This window comes from Monodon monoceros, unplaced genomic scaffold, assembly GCF_005190385.1.
Source record: "Monodon monoceros isolate NGI ecotype Baffin Bay Population unplaced genomic scaffold, NGI_Narwhal_1 Super_Scaffold_12, whole genome shotgun sequence".
Classification (NCBI taxonomy): Eukaryota; Metazoa; Chordata; class Mammalia; order Artiodactyla; family Monodontidae; genus Monodon; species Monodon monoceros.
The window spans coordinates 160,068,448-160,083,437 of record NW_021703768.1 but is presented as its reverse complement, the minus strand read 5'-3'; the positions used below and the strand labels follow the sequence as shown (position 1 = coordinate 160,083,437).

Genomic DNA, 14,990 nt, shown 5'->3' with positions numbered 1-14,990 from the left:
TCTCACACATACCCGGACACCCTTCTGAGAACAGCGCCATCCCTACACACACACACACACACACACACACACACACTTCCTTGTAGAGACACAGACACATGCTTAGCAGCTCACTGGCCCTCAGAGCAGCTCCAGGGGACAGGGTAGGATTGCTCCTGCACACGTGTACACTCGGCGGATCGTTACACACACACACGCTTTTCACACAAAACCCTCTGACACTCACACTCAACCCCGAGCGCCGGGTGCCCACCTCACAGCCATGCACGCACAGGAATCGAGGAGACCCTGCTGCTGTGCGCCCTTGGGCGCACATGCACATGCTGGGCTGGTCCGGGAAGCACAGCCCCCCTGTATACACGTAGCCAGACCAGGAGCCCACCCCCACCCCGGCCAGCCACCATTAAGCTGTCACCAGCTGCCCCTTGGCCGCCTCTGCTTGCTCACCCTTCCCCGGCTGGGCTGGGGGCCATGGGAGAGGGGGCGTGCAGACACATGGGGTGCAGGACACACACATGTGCCCACCATGTGGATGCTCGTAAAACGGTTGCCCTGGTAACAGCGACTTGAAAGACTCGGTTCTTCCTCCGGGGTGAGCAGGGGCAGGGGCGTAGGGGCGGGGCCCGGGGGGTCGAGTAGGACCCATGCCCGCCTTCCACCATGGGGAGACCCGGTCATACTCCGGCCTGGGAGGAGACCCCTCCACACTCAGGGACACACACATTGACCCAGTCACACACGGAGAAGGCTCCCCATCACACTCAGGCCCCCAGAGACCCTGCCTGGCTCGGGGCCGGCCCCACGTGATCACACCAGACACAGGTGTGACGCCCTCGCACACCAGTGTGTCACCTCATACAACCGAGCACCCCGGCTACTCTCTGTCGCCAACCACAGGCTTTGTCACCCCCTGGACAGGTGGTGACAGACGGACACCCTGTCACACTGGCTGACTCACATGGTAGCGGGAACTGGGGCACACACGGGCATGCCCACCTTTGGCCCCCACTCCCGTCAAGGAGCCGTCTGGGCCCAGCTGCCTGGGAGGCGGAGGGGATTCAGGGGCTGGTTCCATTTGCAGGAAACACGGGTATTTACAATGCTTTATTTTTAAACCTTCCTTGTTCCAGACTGGGGCTGCTGTGGGGCAGGGTGGGTGGAACTCAGCCTTGAACCTCCCACGCTGAAAGTGCAGCCCGTGGCCAGGGACTGTGGTCTCCCCAGTGCACGGATGGTGGGGAAGAAGCTCAGCGAAGAGCAGGGGGCACCCAAGGGCCTGTGGCCCCTGGGGCTGATTTGAGCCTGCTGGCCCCAAGGTCAAGGCTGAGGCAGGGGTGGGACAATGCAGGGGCAGCCAGAACCCAGGCCCCGCCACTTGCCCGCCCCCACCCTGGTGTTTGCCGGGAAATTAGTTCCACTCCTTCACTGCCTTCTCACCCGCCCCCCCAGGTAGCTCCAGGCAACGCCTCCCCTTCCCCTGCGTGCTTGGAGCCCACGTGGCATGAAAACCGAGGATCAGAGAGGTCAAGACACTGGCCCAAGGTCGCACAGTAAGGCAGAGGTTCAAATCTGGGGCTGGATGACTCCAGAACGTTCAGCCATGGCCCCCAGCTGCTCCTCCACCCCTGTCCCCTGAGGGCTGACCCCCTGCCCTCCCCTGATGATCACTGCTCCCCAGGGGGAGTGGGGAGTGTTCTGTTCATGTGTGGAGGCCTAGGTGGAGGTTTTGGGAGGCCAGCATCCGCTGGCCAAGACGCAGACTTGGCTGGTGGAGAAGTTTCCATCTTAGCGCCATGAGCTGGTCCAGGCCCTGCAGGCGCAGGGCTGCACCTCGGGGACCCCTCCAGGGAGCAGCCCCATAGGGGTGGAAGTGGCCCGGCACCCTCTGTGTCCTCTGTCCCTTCAGCTGCCCCCCAACCAAAGCATCACCCCACAATAAGCGTTACTCCATCCCCCAGCGCTGGTGGCTGAGCTTTTGCTGATCCTCAGTTTCCCCATCTGTGAAATGGTTCCTATGTTTGTTCTGTGCCCAGTGCAGACCCGCGGCTGTGGGAAGTGAGTGTTGTCTTCCCATGGAGACATGAGGGGATTGCCCAGGGTCACTGGGCCAGCTCTGCACAGGGCTGCTGATTATCAGCCAAGAGGCTCCCTGAAACCAGGTTTCGGGGCTCTTGACTTGACAAAGTTATCCTCACCAAGAGCTGGATGATGCTGAGGGCCCAGAGAGGCCTCAGCCCCTACAGGGAGCACAGCTGGACCCCCACACCTAGCTGGGGGTCAGAGCAAGGGCCGCGGGGACCAGGGAAGGAGCCAGCCCGACTGGCTGGAATGGGGCCCACGAGGCCTTGTGGGTGGCAGGAAGGAGCTGGCTGGTTCCAGAAGAGGATGGGAAAAGCAAGGTTGGCAGCCATCCCCACAGGGCCATTTGCAGCCGCAGGTCACAGATCGAGGGCCCTGTCCCTGGGGGGGGCCCACGTCGGCAAGGCGGGAAAGCCATCAGGCCTGGGGGCAGAGGGGTGGGGAGGTGGGTGGGGTAGGCCTTGGGGTTGGGGGACACCTGAGAGGTGCGGCCCGGGCTGAAGACCTTATGGGAGCTTACAGACCGCTCCCCCGCCCCCGAGAAGCCACAAATGCGTGGACACTGTGTATCCACGCGCGCACATACAGTAGACACACAGACACACGCTCACAGACTTAAATACGCACATCGACACGCTGACACACAATTACACACACAGATGTCCCCCAAAGTCAGTCATACTCTGAAAATGCGTATACGCCATCACACACACTCACACGGACACACATAGTACACACGCACACACTCAGATGCGTACGGCAGCCCCAGCCCCCGAGGCTCACAGGTGCCACATACATCCCAGCACCCCGGCTCTTGTCACCCGCCAGCCTGGCCCTGCCTTCTCTCGTCCTTGGCCCGGGCTGCCCTAATCCTGGTCTCGTGTCCTGAAGCCAGAAGATAAGGGGCAGCTGCAGCCCCAGATAAAGGAGGCGCAGCCACAAATCCGGGGCGGCCCCGGCGGCAATGGGCAAAGAGCCCAGGCCACACCTGCCCTGTGCTTCCCCCCCTATCTGGCCTGGTTGAGAGGGACAGAGAGAGGGCAGGGGAGACAGAGACGTGGAGGGAGAGAGAGACAGAGGGGGGAGATGCCTGCGGGGGGGCGGGCAGCAGAGAAATGGAGACAGATGCAGAGAGAGAGAAAGATGGAGAGAGACAATACACGGGGAAAAGAGAAATGCAGAGAAAGATACGAGATAGACACAAAGAGAGAAGGAAATACAGAAAGAGACCCCCAAAAAACTGAGACAGAAACAGGAAGAATAAAAGAAAGGGACAGAGGCAGGGGGAGCCCCAGTGACTGGGCTGAGTGCCAGTGGCACCTTCCCAAGGCTCTGCCCACCCCCTCCTGGGTGCCTCAGTCTCTCCACCTGCTCAGGGCCCCAGCGCGACCTGCCTCCCTCCTGCTTCCTCAGATCAGCCAAGGTCAGGCATTGATACGACTCACGCCTGGTTCAGGGTTGGCGGGGGACATCTTTCTCAATGTCCCCACGCTCTCCAGACTGACACCCGGGAAGTCCTCAGCTTCCTGCCAAATCCTCAGTGAAGGTGGGACCCCCCACCCAGCAGGTCCTGCCCCCTGTGCCTCAGTTTCCCTAGCTATGACAAGATGCATTCACTCAGCAAATGTTCACTGAGCATCTACTGTGTGCCAGGCCCGGTGCTGCATGGTGGCAACACAGAGTGACCGGAGCAGACCTGACTCCCACCAGCCCTGGGCTCATAGTTTAATGGGGAAGATCCTCAACGCATCCCTTTTCCAGAGAAGGAGAAGTTGAGAACAGAAGGGTGAGTGGAATGAGCAAGGTGACTGGGTGCAGGGAATAGTGTTCCTGGGAGAGGGAACAGCATGTGCAAAGGCTGGGAGGTAAGACCGGCTCATGGGAGGTCTGGAATGAACTTGGTGCTTGAGTTTAGGGAGTGAGGAGGTGAAGAGGGATGAAGCTGGGGAAGGCAGCAGGGGCTGGATTATGCAGGAAACTTGGGGCTGTGGTACAGGGCTGGGGCAGTAGGGAGCCATGGAAGGATTGGGAGCAGGGGAGGGCCATGGTCAGATCTGTGTTTTAGAAAGAGCTTTGGGAGGCTGGGCTGTTGGGGGCAGGATGGGAGATTGAGGCCTTGGAAGGGGTGTTGGTGGGAGAGGGGATAGACTATAGAGAGACCCTGGAGAGAAAGCCGGGAGGACATGGGGACTGACAGGCTGTTGGGAGAGAGACAGGCAGGGAGGCTGATGCCCAGGTCTCTGGCTAGGCGGTGGGGCAGCCCCTGGGCCAGGGACCTCTGCAGCCCGTGGATTCAGGTAGCGTTGGGATGAATACCTGTTCCCTCCACATAAGATCAGAGAGAAGAGTAACGGAGTTAATACATGAAAAGACCTTAGGACGGAGCCTAGCATACAGTAAGTGCTCAAAACTTGTCTAGCTACTGGTAAATGATTAATATTACACCATTATAATAACGTAATAAATAATAACATTTAACAGGAATTCCCTGGCGGTCCAGTGGTTAGGACTTGCGCTTTCACTGCTAGGGCCTCAGGTTCAATCCCTGGTTGGGAAACTAAGATTCCGCAAGCCGCGCAGTGCGGCCAAAAAAAAAAAAAGCAAGCAATGAATAGTGTGTCACTTATATCAATACCATAGTTGTTAATGGCCAGTCCACAGTCTCCCTTTCTCCCCCTCCCCACAGGAAGCGTTCCAGGATTGCCTTACACAGAGGAGGCAGGTCATCACAGGGCACAGCCAGGGAGCCCTAGGAGGGTTCTCCTTGGAGGCTGAGCCTCAGAGAGGGGAGGCTCATTCCTGAGGTTGCCCTCTGTGGGCCTCTGTTTCCCCACCTGAACAACTGTCTCCCCAGAGTGGTCTGGGTGCCCCTGGGATGATGTCAGGGAGACGATGGTAGAACCTCAGGAGGCAATGGGACGGGCACCTCAGGAAGAAGCGAGCTCTCGTCCCTGGAGGTGGGTAAGGGGGGCTGAGTCTCCCAAGGACCGCTGTGGTTGCTTCCAGAGTCCCCGACTCCACTGTTTTATTCCCAGATTGTCCTATAGAGGGCGGCAGAGGCCAGAGATGGAAGACAAGCTGCTCCCTGCCCCCATTCCATTCTCTCCCAGGTCTTGGAAAAGCTGGTGCTGAGCCTGTTGTGGGCTCAGGCAAATCCTTTCCCTCCTCAGGCCTCAGTTTCTCCATCTGTCACTCAAGGAACACAGTCCCTGCCTCACTTCCTGCTCAGGGAAAGCTTTGTCAAGTTTAGCAGTGAAATGCAGGGGGGAGCTAAGGGATTGGTTATTCCCTTTCTGCACTGTGTTCATGTAATTCAAGGCAAATTATAGTAATAAAGTAACAGTAACAACAGTAGTCATTAATATTTGTTGATTGTTATTTATTGAATCCTTACTTTCTAAAAGATATTTCTATCAGCCCCATTTTTCTGATGAGGAGACTGAGGCACAGAGCAGTTAAAGGACAAGGTTCTAGACTTCCCTGGTGGAGCAGTGGTTAGGAATCTGCCTGCCAATGCAGGGGACATGGGTTTGATGCCTGGTCCAGGAAGATCCCACATTGCCGCGGAGCAACTAAGCCCGTGTGCCACAACTACTGAGCCTGTGCTCTAGCGCCCTCGAGCCACAACTACTGAGCCCACGTGCCACAACTACTGAAGCCCATGCGCCTAGAGCCCGTGCTCCGCAACAAGAGAAGCCACCGCAATGAGAAGCCTGTGCACCGCAATGAAGGGTAGCTCCCGCTCGCCGCAACTAGAGAAAGCCCGCGTGCAGCAAAGAAGACCCAACGCAGCCAAAAATAATTAAATTTTATAAATAAATAAATAAACAAATAAAGTTTTAAAAAGGACAATGTTCCGGGACTTCCCTGGTGGTCCAGACTCCGAGCTCCCAATGCAGGGGGCCCAGGTTCGATCCCTGGTCGGGGAACTAGATCCCTCATACATGCTGCAACTAAGAAGTCTGCATGCTGCAACTAAGAAGCCCATGCCACAACTAAAAGATCCGGCATGCTGCAACTAAAAGATCCTGCATGCCACAACGAAGATCCCTCATGCTGCAACTAAGACCCGGCGCGGCCAAAAATAAATATTCTAGGGAAAAAAAAAAAAAAAGGACAATGTTCCCAGATGGTAAGTGGAAGTTCTGGGATTCGAAACTGGCAGGCTGAGTCCAGAGCCCTGAGGTCCCTGTACTACATCAAGGCTCTTTCAGCAACAGGAAGCTTTAGGAGGATGCAACAGGGCATGGTGGGGACTGTGGAAAATGACTAGATTCCGCCGTCCTTGGCTGTTTGCCCTCCCACTTCCCTCGGGGTAAAATCTCAAGTTCTCCCAAAGGCCCACAAGGCCCTGCAAGACCTACCCCCTTCACCTCCCTGCCCTCACCTCCTCCCTCTTTCCCCCTCCCTCACTCAGCAGCAATCACACAGGGCTCACTGTTTCTGCAACACACCAGGCACGGTCCTGCCTCAGGGCCTTTGCATTGGCTGTTCCCTCAACGTGGAACACTTTTTCCTCTGATATCCCTATTTCTCTCCTTCACTTCTTTCGAAAATACTCAAATGTTACCTTCTCAGTGAAGCTTTCCCTGACCATTCTATTAAGAACTGCAACCACCAAAAATGGCTTTCCCACTTCCCCTTCCCTGCTTCATTACTGTCCGACATACAGTATACCTTACTTATGTATTATGTTCATTGTCTTCACCGCTCCTATCTCAGCTTTTAAAGGCAAGGAGTTTTTGGTCTGTTTTATTCACTACTGTATCCTTAGCATCTAGGACAACATCTAGCACACAGGCACTCGATGAGTTATTTGTTGAATGAACGCCCTAAATGAAAGTAGCAGTATTTAAACAATTAAAAACCCCATCAGGAAATCAAAACACTTCTGTGGGCCGATTGTGGCCGGCGGGAAGCCAGTTTCAGAGCCCCAAGCGGATTACTGAACGTTCCGGTTCCCGCAAAGGGCTCAGAGGTATAAACGGGACCCGAGGCCCCACCCACTGTTAGGCTCCGCCCAACTGCGTCGACGCGCATACAATGGCGTCACTTGGAGCGACCCAGGCATGCGCATTTCACCAGTAGACCGGGGAAGACACACGCGCGACCCGGAAGGCCTCGCCGCAACACTCCAAAGCGGGTGTGAGGGGGGGCCGATGGCGGAGGGAGCGGTGGAAGCCCCAGCAGAGAGTGGTGGCGGTGGCGACCCAGGAGCCATCGAGCCGGAACGAGGGGTAGCGTCCATTAAACTTCAGTGAGTCGCTGGGTCGGGGGAGCAGTTCACGGAGCCTTCCCGGCACCCGTAGCGCGGCCCGAGCGGCGCATGCCGGGAGCTGGGGCAGCGGCCCAGCGCGGGAAGCTCGCAGGCTCTTCTTCTGTTTGGGCCTTTCCTTCGCTCGCAGGGTCAGCGAGCTCCCGTGGTCGCGCACGTTGGGGACTGTCACATGTGCGAAAGACACCGCGGTCCGTGCTGGGGTGGGCGGGGTTTGAGGCGGAGGCCGCAGTGCATGCTGGGGAGTGTAGTCCCAGCATACGGCGGGAACAGCGCAAGTGCACCTCAAGCCAGCCAAAGTTACAGGCAGGGAATTGTGTCTGAAGTGAGTGCCCGGGGGCATGCTGGGGCTTGTAGGGCTGAAGGGCATGCTAGGAAATGTGGCGGTTCCGGACCCGTTGCAAGGCACGCGGGAACATGTAGTTTCCTTTAGCCTAACATAGGTGGGGGCATTCACACCTCACACCTGTACTTAGTCAGGCTGAGCACTGGGGACCCAGGAACAAAATACGTCCTCCCTGGGATTTCCCTGGTGGTCCAGTGGTAAAGACTCCGCCTTCCGATGTAGGGGACGTGGGCTCCATCCCTGGTTGGGGAACTAAGATCCCACTTGCTGGGGGGCAACAAAGCCCGCGTGCCACAACCACTGAGCTTGTGTGCTGCAAACTGCAGAGCCCATGCGCCCTGGAGACCGCGCGACACAACTAGAGAGAGAGAAAACCCGCACGCCACAACTAGAGAGAAGCCTGCGCGCCACAATGAAGACCACGCGTGCAGCAACTAAGACCCGACGCAGCCAAAAAATAATAATAAAGAAAATAAACAAAATAGGTCCTCCCTGTGGCCTTGAGGTGCTCCTAGGCTGGCGGCTGGCTAGTTCTAAGTAGTGAGCACCCCATCAGTAGAAGCATGTAATCAGGGACAAGTGTTCTCAGTCCCTTTCCCCAGCATTCATTGAATCTGAGCTCAGGGGAGGGACTTCTTCCACAAGCCCTCCTTTCCCCTGCTCCTCTGCTGTCAGATACCTAACCACCAAGGAGCACTTCCATGAATTCCTGGAAGCCAAAGGGCAGGAGAAGCCCAGCCAGGAAACCGAGGCTGGAGACCCTGCTGGCAATGACCTGGATGAGCCTGAGGCCAAGCGGATCCGGCTGGAGGATTGGCAGACAGAGGACAGGCAGACAGAGGAGGCTGTTGAGCCTGGGGAGCAGCCACAGGCCCAGAAGAGGGCCCGGGGTCAGAACAAATGCCGGCCCCATGTGAAGCCCACCCACTATGACAAGAACAGGCTCTGCCCCTCCCTGGTCCAGGTGAGTGTCATTGTTTCCAGAAAGTCCCAGAGGCCTTGAGTGTGAGCCTCTCTGCCCCCCATTCAATCTTCATGACGTTATGATGTAAGTATCGTTATTGTTCCCGTTTTCCAGGTGAAGAAACTGAGGTTTGGTGAGGTTACTGACTTGTCTGAGGACACACAGTCAGTAGGGGAGAGAGCTGAGGTTCAAACCCAGGCTGCCTGGCTGCCTCAGCATCTCCCTGTCCTCCCTCATTGCCTCCCTGTTTCCCTGCAGGAATCCACCGCTAAGTGTTTCTATGGCGACCGCTGCCGCTTCCTGCACGACGTGGGCCGCTACCTGGAGACCAAGCCAGCTGACCTGGGCCCCCACTGTGTGCTCTTTGAGACCTTTGGCAGGTGCCCCTATGGTGTGACCTGCCGCTTTGCCGGGGCCCATCTGGGGCCCGAGGGCCAGAATCTGGTGAAGGAGGGGTTGGTCCAGGCCCCGCCCATCCGCAATGGCCTGGACAAGGTCCTGCAGCAGCAACTGCGAAAGCGCAAGATCCACTTCAAGCATGCAGAGCAGGCCCTGCGCCAGCTGAGCAAGGGCCAGCTGCCAGGCCCCACCCCCAAAGCCACTGTCCCCGAGGTCATGGAGGCTGAGGGTGCCCCAGGGCAGGACAACTGTGACGCCCAGCAGGCCCCCCAGGGGCCGGGCACTGTTCCCCCTCCCAGGGGCCCTTTAAGGACCTGCGGGCCCCTGACAGATGAGGATGTAGTCAGGTTGCAGCCCTGTGAGAAGAAGCGGGTACGTGTCATGGGGTTCCTGCAGAGGACGCTAGCAATGTTGGGGGCAGATAGAGATGGACACTCACTCCCAGCTCTGGAGGGTCCGGGCTGTGGCAGAGTGGGGCAGTGGGAAAGGCTTCCTGGAAGAGAGGGCATTGGGACTGGGGTTTTGACAGTTGAGTAGAAGTCTCTAGTGGAGGAGAACGTGGAGAAAAGAACATTCCTGGTGGAGGGATTGGTTGGCCTGTGCAGAGGCACGGCGGTGAAAGGGATCCAGGCTGATTGGGGCAGAACAAAGCGTGTGGGGCAAAGACCTGGGGAGGCTTGAGGCTTGAGAGGCCTTGAAAGCCACGTTGGAGGATGGAGGTTCATTGTGCATTTTCTTTCCCACCAGCTGGACATCAGTGGCAAACTGTACCTTGCCCCCCTCACCACGGTAGGACCCACAGTGAGGTGGGCCGGGAGCTGGCAGCGTGGTCATCCCAGCAGTACCCACTGCCTCCCCACCTTGGGGGCTTGGGGCCTGGGCGGGTGTCTGGGGTCCCTGCCTGCCGTGCCCTCACATGTGACTCTGTCCCCTGCTGTCGTCAGTGTGGGAACCTGCCCTTCCGGCGGGTTTGTAAGCGCTTTGGGGCAGATGTGACGTGCGGGGAGATGGCTGTGTGCATCAACCTGCTGCAGGGCCAGACGTCTGAGTGGGCCCTGCTCAAACGCCACCCCTGCGAGGATGTCTTCGGTGTCCAGGTCGGTGCAGCCCCGAGCGAGGGAGGGAGGGAGGAGGGGCTCTCAGCTGCCATGTTTCAGAGCCACGTTCAGGTCCGGGCTCTCCTGGCTCACCTCCCAGACCCCCTGCCTCAGCCACAGGCCAGGTGCCAGCCTGATGCACCTCCAGTAGCTGCTGGCCTTGGCACAGGGCCAGGCAGGGAGGGCCCCTCACCCACTGCCCGGCCACCCGCCACAGCTTGAGGGCGCCTTTCCCGACACCATGACCAAGTGTGCCGAGCTGCTGAACCGCACCATCGAGGTGGATTTCGTGGACATCAACGTCGGCTGCCCCATCGACCTCGTGTACAAGAAGGTACCAGCCACTCAACCCTGGCGCCCCACGGAGGGCAGAATGTGGGTGGGCGGAGTCCCTGGGGAACCTGTGGGGGCCTGTGGGCCTCGCTTTCCCCATCTGTACAGAGAGGACAGCAGGGGGTGTCGGGCCCAGCCAGAGTCACGCGTTCCTAAGCCCGAACCGCCCGTCTCTCCCAGGGCGGGGGCTGCGCCCTCATGAACCGCTCAGCCAAGTTCCAGCAGATCGTCCGTGGCATGAACCAGGTACAGCCCGAGACACCCTCCACCGCCGCCATTCCCCGCGGCCTGACCCCGGGCCCCACCAACCACACCCGTCCCCACAGGTGCTGGACGTGCCACTGACCGTGAAGCTCCGCACGGGTATCCACGAGCGCATGAATCTGGCCCACCGGCTGCTGCCCGAGCTGCGGGACTGGGGGGCCGCGCTGGTCACGGTGGGTCTCGGGGCACAGCGGGTGTTGGGACTCCCGAGGCGCATCCCTTTCTAACCATTGCCTCCCTTCCTGCTCCTTCCTCCTGGTCTTTGGCTCTCCCTCCATCTCTGTCTCTGTCTGTCTGTCTGTCTCTCTCAGTCTGTCTCTCTGGGTCTTCTTCTCTCTCTCTGTCTCTGTCTGATTCTCCGCCCTCTGCCCCTCCCCCCCGCCTGGCTGCCTCTCCTCCAGCTCCACGGCCGCTCGCGGGAGCAGCGCTACACCAAGCTGGCCGACTGGCGGTACATCGAGCAGTGCGTGACAGCAGCCAGCCCCATGCCCCTTTTCGGTGGGTCCCCTGCCACCGGAGGCCACGCACCGGGGCCCACCCCTTACCTGGGCCCCCTCCTGCCCCGATGGGGAATGCTGCTGGGCTGACGAGAACTCCCGAAGCCCCGGCATCCCCGCCTGCACGCAGCTCCCTGAGGCCCCAGTCTCTGTCCCTCAGGAAACGGGGACATCTTGTCGTACGAGGACGCCAACCGTGCCATGCAGACTGGCGTCGCTGGGATCATGATCGCCCGGTAAGTGTGCCCGGGGCGGGGATACAAAGAACCAGCCGGGGCTGCCCCTGAGCACCCAGCCTTCAGCTCGGGGAAAGTGAGGGCGCGTCTGAGTTTGTCCCCAACGCCGGTGCCCCCAGCCCGCCTGCCCACCCCCTGCTCTGTTATTCCCCGGGCAGGGAGATGCCAGAGGTGGCTGCTCATGGGGCTGAGGCGGGGGACTGGAAATTTCTGTAGCTGTGGGCTCAGGGCTGTGGCTTGGAACTCTTGGGCTTTGAAGGTTGTGTGAGCGTGGCCGGGAGGTTGGGGACCGTGGGTTTGGGGTCTGGGGTTCCGCCACCGGCCTGCTGACCACCGCCCGCCTGCAGCGGTGCCCTGCTCAAGCCGTGGCTGTTCACGGAGATCAAGGAGCAGCGGCATTGGGACATCTCGTCGTCTGAGCGCCTGGACATCCTGCGGGACTTCGCACACTACGGCCTGGAGCACTGGGGCTCGGACACGCAGGGCGTGGAGAAGACACGCCGCTTCCTCCTTGAGTGGCTCTCCTTCCTGTGCAGGTGGGATCGGGGGCGGGGGCGGGGTGTCTTGGGGAGGCCCAGCCCAACCCCGTCTCCGGCGCCCCCGTCTGCAGGTACGTGCCCGTGGGCCTGCTGGAGCGGCTCCCGCAGAGGATCAACGAGCGGCCACCCTACTACCTGGGCCGCGACTACCTGGAGACGCTCATGGCCAGCCAGAAGGCGGCCGACTGGATCCGCATCAGGTGCCCGGGAACCGCCGAGGCCCTGGGAGATAGTGCACCAGGGAGCCAGCGGGTGTGGGGCCAGCTGGGCTGGGGGCTGCCCCGCCCCAGGCCTGACCCTGCTCCCGCCCTCCTCACAGTGAGATGCTGCTGGGACCCGTGCCACCCAATTTCGTCTTCCTGCCCAAGCACAAGGCCAACGCCTACAAGTAGCTGCAGGGGCGGGCGGGGGTGTCTGAGCGCCCAGCGGGCTCCCCAAGGAATGAGAAGGCAATAAATTTTATTCTTTTAAAACCCAGCCCCTTTTGTGACCCTGAGGCTGTCTCATGCCGCCCCCCCCACCCCCCACCCCCAGCTTTCCCCCACCATCCCCATCCCCGCAGCTCCCTCCTTCCTCACTCATTCACCAGCCCCATGCTGGCCACTGCTGGTACCCAAAGGCCTTGACCACAAACAAACCACCATAGCTCATGAGATGGGGCCTTGGCCTGTGTGGGTGTGGATCAGGGCGGGCTGCCTGGAGGAAGGGGCCTCGGAGCTGTCAGGCAGGCATTGCTGGCAGAGGCGGGAGGCGGAAGGTGGCAGACCAGGCCCAGTGTCCACCATGCTCTCTGTGACGCCCATCTCTGGCTGCCTTGGTTTCCCCATCTGCCCCTGCCCCTCCCCCCCCATTACCCGGAACCCTGACCAGTGGGTGGGCCACAGCCTGTAATCCGCTGCCTGGAGTAACCGGAGAAACAGAACTCCGCAGGACTCTGAGCCTCTGCTCTGGGTGGGCTGCCTGTGCTCCCACTTGCTGCCCTCCTGGCCTGCGTGGCCAGGCCCCCGCCTCCCTATGCAGCACCCCAAACACTTGTACGCACCCGCCGCTCCCCAAGAAGGCTTCAGTCCCCAGAGCCTGGATGCCACCGAAGGGCCCGACAGCCAGCCTGCTTCTGCCTGCACAGAGCCTCTTCCTGTTGTGGGTACGAGGGTGGGGAACACCCATCGGGGCAGGGACCAGGGCTCTGCCCGCCGGCCTCAGGACCCCACCCAGCTGCCTGTTTTTGTCCACAGGTTCCTCCAACGTCTGTCACCCCCCAAACCTGGAGAAAGAGGTGTTTCCAGCTCCTCCAGCAGGTACCGGCCTCCCACCAACCCTTGATGACTGGGGAGTGGGCAGGGGCATCTTGCTCCCACCCCTGACCCTAGATGGCTCCCTCCTCCGAAGGCAAGGCCCGAATCCCTGTCCTCCAGAGAGACCCCTGGACCACGGTCTGTGTCCCTCATCCCCTAGCTGGGGCCCTGAAGCCAAAGCCTGTCTCTTGTTCCCCAAACAGGTCTCCCAAAGCCAGGTCGGTGTCCCCGCCCCCCAGATGGGCCCCCAAAGCAAGGCCTGGGGCCCCTGACCTTTAGAGAGGGCCCCAAAGGCAAAGCCTACGTCCATGGACCCCAAAGTTGGTCCGTGTTCTCCATGCCCCAGACGTGCCCCATGGTTTGGACCCCGTCCACCCCAGGCGGGTCCCAGAACTGCCCCTCTCAGGGCCACCCTCCCTGGCCACAGGTTTCCAGATGGCGCCCTGCGGCTGCTTCTTTGACCCCCGTGTCTACCGCATCGAGTGGACCACCACCGACTTTGGCCAGTCATCCCTGTACAAGCTGGCGGCCAGGGACCCCGCCTCACCAGGCACCTACTTCCTGGAGGCACAGCACTGCCTCAGGGCCCCAGTGCCGCCCCCACTGTTACCCCACTACCAGCCGCCCCCCGCGGGGCCCCGGTACGGCATGCCCTGCTTCCCACCCGAGGGGCCCGGGGCCGAGGCCCTGGGCTTCGTAGGGGACGGAGTGCCCCCCACCTTGGTCAAGCAAGGCCTGGCGCCCCTGCTGCCCCCCAAGGAGAGCAAGCTGCCCCCGCTGCTCATCACGCTGCCCGCCGAGGCCACGCTGCCCTCTGGCACCTATGGCCCTCTCAAGGACCGCTTGACCCAGCTGGATGGGCCCGGCGAGCCCCTGACCTTCACCTTCAAGGAGCCGCCCCCTGGCGCTGGGCCCGGCCTGCTGTACCCGCTGGGCCCCACCGAGCCCAAGGTGGCCCCGCTGGGGGCAGGCGAGGCCAGGACCCCTGAGGTGGCCAGGGCCTTCACGCCGCCCAAGAAGGTGATGCTCGAGGACGCGATGAAGCTCTTTGACTGCTTGCCGGGCGGCCCCGAGCCCGCCGGGGCCCCATGCAAGCCCCCTGGGCCTGCCCTGCCCAACAGCGGGGGCAGTGGGAACGACTCGTTCAGCGACATCTGCTCATTGCACCTGCCCGACGAGCTGCTGTCCTCGGACTACAGCGTGCCCGAGGTCCTGGATATCGTGTCCGACATGGACTTCTTTTACAACTTAAAGGCGCTGGACGAGGAGCCGCCGCCCTGCCCGGGGGTGCCTCCCACCGCCAAGCCCGGCAAGAGGAAGGCCGGCAACCCGACTGCCAGGAAGGGGAGGCAGGGCAGCAAGGGCAAGCAGGCTGTGGTCCCCACCAGCGCCACCCCCTTGGGGCCCAGGCAGGACCTGGGAGCCGCCCCCCATTAAAGCGGATTTGAGCTGTTTGCACAGCGTCCGGTTGGTGGCATTCGGGGGCCGTGGGCTGTCCCCTCACCCGCCCTGTCGTCCAGCGGGCCCCAGGCCACGTGGTGAGGCCCCTCAGGACCCTGGCGCCTTCTGGGTGCCGGGCTTCCAGAGTAGAGTCGGGGAGCCCTAGACTTGGGGTTCGGGACAATCCCTCGTCTCCTAGCACCAGAAAATCCAAGTCAGCCGGCAG

The 14,990-nt window shown here is 60.7% G+C and overlaps 2 protein-coding genes across 6 annotated transcripts; both read left to right on the top strand.

Moving 5' to 3' along the window:
• The first annotated feature begins 7,151 nt into the window (after positions 1-7,151).
• On the top strand, positions 7,152-12,571 carry DUS3L (dihydrouridine synthase 3 like). 5 transcript variants are annotated; one of them, XM_029217949.1, is made up of 13 exons: positions 7,152-7,336; positions 8,376-8,664; positions 8,923-9,435; positions 9,811-9,852; positions 10,008-10,160; positions 10,378-10,494; positions 10,674-10,739; positions 10,820-10,930; positions 11,069-11,255; positions 11,415-11,490; positions 11,838-12,026; positions 12,101-12,229; positions 12,349-12,571. In XM_029217949.1, the coding sequence occupies exons 1-13, from the start codon at positions 7,239-7,241 to the stop codon at positions 12,419-12,421; spliced, it is 2,043 nt and encodes a 680-aa protein (XP_029073782.1). In that variant the 5' UTR covers positions 7,152-7,238; the 3' UTR covers positions 12,422-12,571. The 5 variants fall into 5 exon arrangements, with proteins under 5 accessions (XP_029073782.1, XP_029073783.1, XP_029073781.1 ...); XM_029217950.1 differs by having other exon boundaries at positions 11,159-11,255; positions 12,349-12,495; XM_029217948.1 differs by having other exon boundaries at positions 11,159-11,255; positions 11,838-12,229.
• A 274-nt stretch (positions 12,572-12,845) lies between these two features.
• On the top strand, positions 12,846-14,778 carry PRR22 (proline rich 22). Its single transcript, XM_029217953.1, has 3 exons — positions 12,846-13,173; positions 13,265-13,327; positions 13,752-14,778. Exons 1-3 carry the CDS (start codon positions 13,044-13,046, stop codon positions 14,759-14,761), a joined length of 1,203 nt encoding a protein of 400 aa, XP_029073786.1. The 5' UTR covers positions 12,846-13,043; the 3' UTR covers positions 14,762-14,778.
• The last annotated feature ends 212 nt before the right edge of the window (positions 14,779-14,990 follow it).